Source organism: Anser cygnoides, chromosome 1, assembly GCF_040182565.1.
Source record: "Anser cygnoides isolate HZ-2024a breed goose chromosome 1, Taihu_goose_T2T_genome, whole genome shotgun sequence".
Taxonomy (NCBI): Eukaryota; Metazoa; Chordata; class Aves; order Anseriformes; family Anatidae; genus Anser; species Anser cygnoides.
The window spans coordinates 111,787,665-111,792,160 of NC_089873.1; the positions used below are offsets into that span (position 1 = coordinate 111,787,665).

The 4,496-nt window shown below is 49.2% G+C and overlaps 1 protein-coding gene across 1 annotated transcript; it reads right to left on the bottom strand.

The window, feature by feature from the left end:
* Positions 1-608: 608 nt before the first annotated feature.
* On the bottom strand, positions 609-2,567 carry LOC136787842 (heat shock transcription factor, X-linked member 4-like). The gene is made up of 2 exons (XM_066985500.1): positions 1,911-2,567; positions 609-1,443 (listed from the first exon to the last, which is right to left on the bottom strand). Exons 1-2 carry the CDS (start codon positions 2,565-2,567, stop codon positions 766-768), a joined length of 1,335 nt encoding a protein of 444 aa, XP_066841601.1. The 3' UTR covers positions 609-765.
* Between the last annotated feature and the right edge of the window lie 1,929 nt (positions 2,568-4,496).

The window sequence follows — 4,496 nt, forward strand, 5'->3', positions numbered from 1 at the left end:
AAAAAGCAGTGGTCCCAATATTGGCCCCTGAGGAACACCACCCAGTACTGTTCTCCGCTTGGACATTGACTGCAATTCTGTGAGCGCAACCATCCAGCCAATTCCTTACCCGGCAAGTGGTCCAACATTTCTATAAATAAAAATATTTTAAATATACATAGTTTCATCATTTCTGAACTCTGTTCTCTTGCTTTTCAGGGATGCCTCTCCAAAGCACTTGATTTCTCAGCGCCCTCATGAATGTTAGCTCAGAAATCACAGCACAGGTTGTTACTGCCTGGCGATGTAGAGTGTTCCCCTTGTGAGCATTCATCCTACTATGAAGGTGACATTCCCTTTCTGAGTCTTCTGTAATTAAAATGCTGTTATTTAGACTTTCTCAACTTGCCCTCAGAAGTCATCATTAGGAAGAGCATCCTCGGTGCATGCAGCATGCCGACATTACCCAGTCTTTTACTCTCTATGGCTAAGTACCTGGAGCTTGACTGTTAGAGAAAACCATTACATGGATGTGAGAACAGTTGCTTCTCCTTCCTTCTGAGAAATGAAATACAAACTCGATCTGAGATTCCACCATAAAAATGTATATAGGAATAATAATAAAAAGACACAGGAGAACTGTAAAAGGTTTATTATACAAACAATTATTTTCAAAACAATCGGCCTATGAACTATGAACAGCTATGAACAACTAGGAACAACTAGGGACAACTAGGGACCTGTAACTGGGTGCCGCTCTCCCCACTGTCTCCAAAGGGTCCTGCACTAGGGTTCCAGCCCATCGCCTGCAGCTGCCTTGTTTGGGCTGCAGGTGCAAGTTGGGCAGTGTGGGGCTGCTGAGGGCTGCCAGTCGGGTGGATTCGGCATGGCCGTGGCAGAGGCTGCTGCCGGCCCAAGAATTGCAAATGGACGGAAGGGAGGTATGGTGGCCCAGGGAATCCGTGGAGCTGGCGCGTTTTGGTGCGTAGGTGCCGAGCCGGCTCCCATGAGAGGCAGAAAGTAGTGCCGTGTGGGAGTAGGAGAGGCAGATGGGCTCGGGCTGCTGCGTGGTGGCAGCTGGGAGGAGGCTGGAGGCTGTTGCTCGTCCCTGCCTGCTGCCTCTGCAGCAGGGCCTGGCAGGGAGGGAGCATCCACGCCTGAGGCTGGATGGGCACCGCTAGCCTGGGGGGTGGCTTTTGCCTGGCGCTTTGGGAGTGGGGGCCCTGCGGGGGCTGCTGTCTGCGTGTGCTCTGCTGGAGCTGCTGCCATCCCGTCCTTCTCCTCCCCGGCATCTGCTCCCCACCCATGCTGGATGCCTGGGCTGCTGCTGGGGCAGTTTCCATACAGAGCCGCCTGCTTTGCGTGGGCAGCCGTGGCTTTCCTCTTCAGAGCAACACGGCGCTTGCAGTTGACGAGCAGGTGGGGAGAATCTCTCTTGAAGTTGGGGTTGTGGTAGAGGAGTAACTAAAAAATGCAAAGGAGGAAAGTTAGTTGCTAACATTTTCCAAAAATAATAAAAAATAATTGATCAAGAAACCCAGATACCATAACTTTTCAGATGCTTCTGGGTAGAATTAACAGGTAGGTAACGCTACACTGCTAATATGCATCCCACAGTTGAAAAAAGAATTCACATATGGCACAGCAAGATTTCTTGCGAATATATTCAACTGAGCAGACTCATCATAGCCTGATTTATTTATCTTTCCACTCCGTGAATTTAAACTCCTTGAGTATAACCCAAATATATTGTCTCCACATTTCTACCACTCATCAATGCCACCTGAAAAATACCTCCACACCAGCCTGAGAAAGACATTAAATATAGAACATTTACTGTCATCCTCATCTCCTGCATTGCCAAGGCCTACGCCCATATCTCCCACTAGACTATTGTGAGTGTTGGTTCGTGTGTGGAGCAAGTGATGTACCTTCCTGTGAGCAGAAAACGCATCTTCTTCTGCCAGGAATTCAGGAAGTGAGGCAGATCTTTGGAAGTCCTGTTGCATTTTGGTAAATCCGTACAGGTTAAGCTGACGAATGAAACTTTTCATACGCCCAGTCTCAAAAATTTTCTGAGGCCCGCTCCTTCCCAGCACTTCCACTTTAAATATTTCTTCATCAATCACAATGCAGTTTCCACAGTGACCCCACCAAATGGTCTTGAACTCGTTGCTTTCAACTAGTTGCCACAGTTTCTCTGGGAAACTGAGGAAGGAGAAGACGTTGGCTTTGACAGCGCTCTCCTCAGAAGAACTGCAAGGTTTGCTCTCACAGTTATCAGTGGAAGCCGGGCAATCCTTTTCTTCCTTTACTGATGCTGCAGCACCATCACAAGCTGCTCCTCTGTGCTGTCCCAGAGGCTCAGCAGAAGGGGACTCTGAGGATTCAACCAGCTTGTCTGGAGCAGAAACAGGTGAAGTTTCTGCTGGAAGCGGCTCCCTCTTAATTTCTTTTATCTCATTTTCACTGAAGTTTCCGCCTGAAGCCATTTCAGTGGCCAGCTTAGTCTTCGTCCTGCCACTCAGCGAGCGAGACCCAGCTGGTCTGTCTGGGCGTTGTGGTGGGAGATGCTCGAGCATCACCATGACACCCACCCGTCATCAGAGTGACATCACAGTGGAACAGCCAGATGTTGCTGTCCAGCACTTGCTGCTGGTGCCGTACCACGGGTGTTTCGACTCAAAAGAAGCACATAAAGCCGTGTTTAAAGGGGATCGCTTCTTCCCTAGACCTTGCTTCCTCTTCCCTGTGTGATAGCTCTCTTCTGGCCTCCTTGATGTCCCTGTGCGTTTTCCATCTGGGGAGGGAAATCAGTTTCCCAAGCAATGTTAACTAAAGAATGTAGCAATCTCTTCCTAGTTTGCTGCCACTTCCTGTAAATGCTCTGTGATTTGCACAGCACTGCTTTTGCAAGGGAGTAGCTATGTACCCAGGTGATGCTCCTTGAGGTCAGCAGTCTCCCAGAGGCTGCTCTGCAGGTCCAACCAGAACAAAACCTATATAGATTTTGCTAATGACATAAAATGGTAGATGTACAAGCCCTTGTTTCTTTGATTTGGTTCTTATGCTTTGATTCGACAGTTGAGAAATTTAGAAAGCAACTCAACAAAAGCAGTGATGTTCTCCAAGCCTTTTCAATCACACCCCTCTCCCCTCTCTACAGGGTCAAGTGGGTTTCTTTTTGTAAAGGAACGGTTCGATGTGGACGTAGTGTCTGGATGCGGGACTGGAATGCACACTAAGTTTGCAGATTGTACCAAATATGAGGCGATGTTAACTCCCTTGAGTATAGACAGGCCTTGTGGGGAGAGCTTGACAAGTTAGAGTGCCGGGCAATCAGTGCTGTATGGAATAAAACAGCAATAAGTGATGGATTCTTCCCCTAGGTGGGGGCAACATTGCCTATACATACAGAGTGGGGGATGAGCAGCCCTGCAGAAAGGGATCTGGGCATTGTGGTCAGTGGCAAGTTGAATATGTATCAACAGTGTACCCTGCAGCCAGGAGGGCCACCCGTACCCTGGGGTGCATCAGGCAAAGCATCACTAGCCGGTTGAGGGAAAGCATTGTCCTGCTCTGCTCTGCTCTGCACTGATGTGGCTTCACCTGAAGCACTGTGTGCAGTTTTGGGTGCCACAAAATAAGAAGTACACAGAGCTATTAGAGAGTGTCCAAAGGAAACTATGAAAATGGTAAAAGGTGTGGAGGGCAAGACATATGAGGAGCGGCTGAGGTCCCTTGGTTTGCTCAACCCAGAGCAGAGCAGGCTGAGGGGAGACCTCATGGCAGCCTGCAGCTCCCTCACGAGGGGAGCGGAGGGGCAGGCGCTGAGCTCTGCTCTCTGGGGACAGCGACAGGGCCCGAGGGAACGGCATGGGGCTGGGACAGGGGAGGGTCAGGCTGGGTGTTAGGGAAAGGTTCTGCACCCAGAGGGTGGTTGGACACTGGGACAGGCTCCCCAGGGCAGTGGTCACAGCACCATGCCTTCCAGATTTAAAGCGTTTGGACTACGCTCTCAGACACATGGTCTGATTTTGGGGTGGTCCTTTGGGGACCCAGGAGTTGGACTCAATGATCTTTGTGAATCCTTTCCTACTCAGGATATTCTATGAGTCTATGATTCTATGGCTGGATACAATGTGGGCCATTGTGACACTGGGCCCTTGACCTGAAAGGGAAAAAATACTTAAGATAACAGAGAACCACTGCATTGCTGACATCTAATAGCATGTACTATCCAGATTAATCATTCCCCAAATTTTTGATTGACTAGAACTCCATGGTTGGCAATTATGTTAAACAACTTCTGTTTGCTAGTCAGTCATGTGGTCACACAAGTCAGCTTTCAACATGCAGGTACAGTAACTTCATATAGAAGAACATCAGTGAGCAGCAGTGATGTTGTCTTCCCTACCCCGCAACCCACAGTGAGGTGAGCTGGGACAGTATGGGGTTGACCACAGTTTGGCTATCACCATGCACCAGTATGGGCCGTGAGCAGTAGAGCCAGCAGG

Bases quoted from the DNA above. Each gene is read 5' to 3' on its own strand.
- LOC136787842 (XM_066985500.1), bottom strand. From the start codon at position 2,567: ATGGTGATGCTCGAGCATCTCCCACCACAACGCCCAGACAGACCAGCT. The intron at 1,444-1,910 runs GTACATCACTTG...TGCATTTTTTAG, and splicing joins CGTTTTCTGCTCACAGGAAG to TTACTCCTCTACCACAACCC.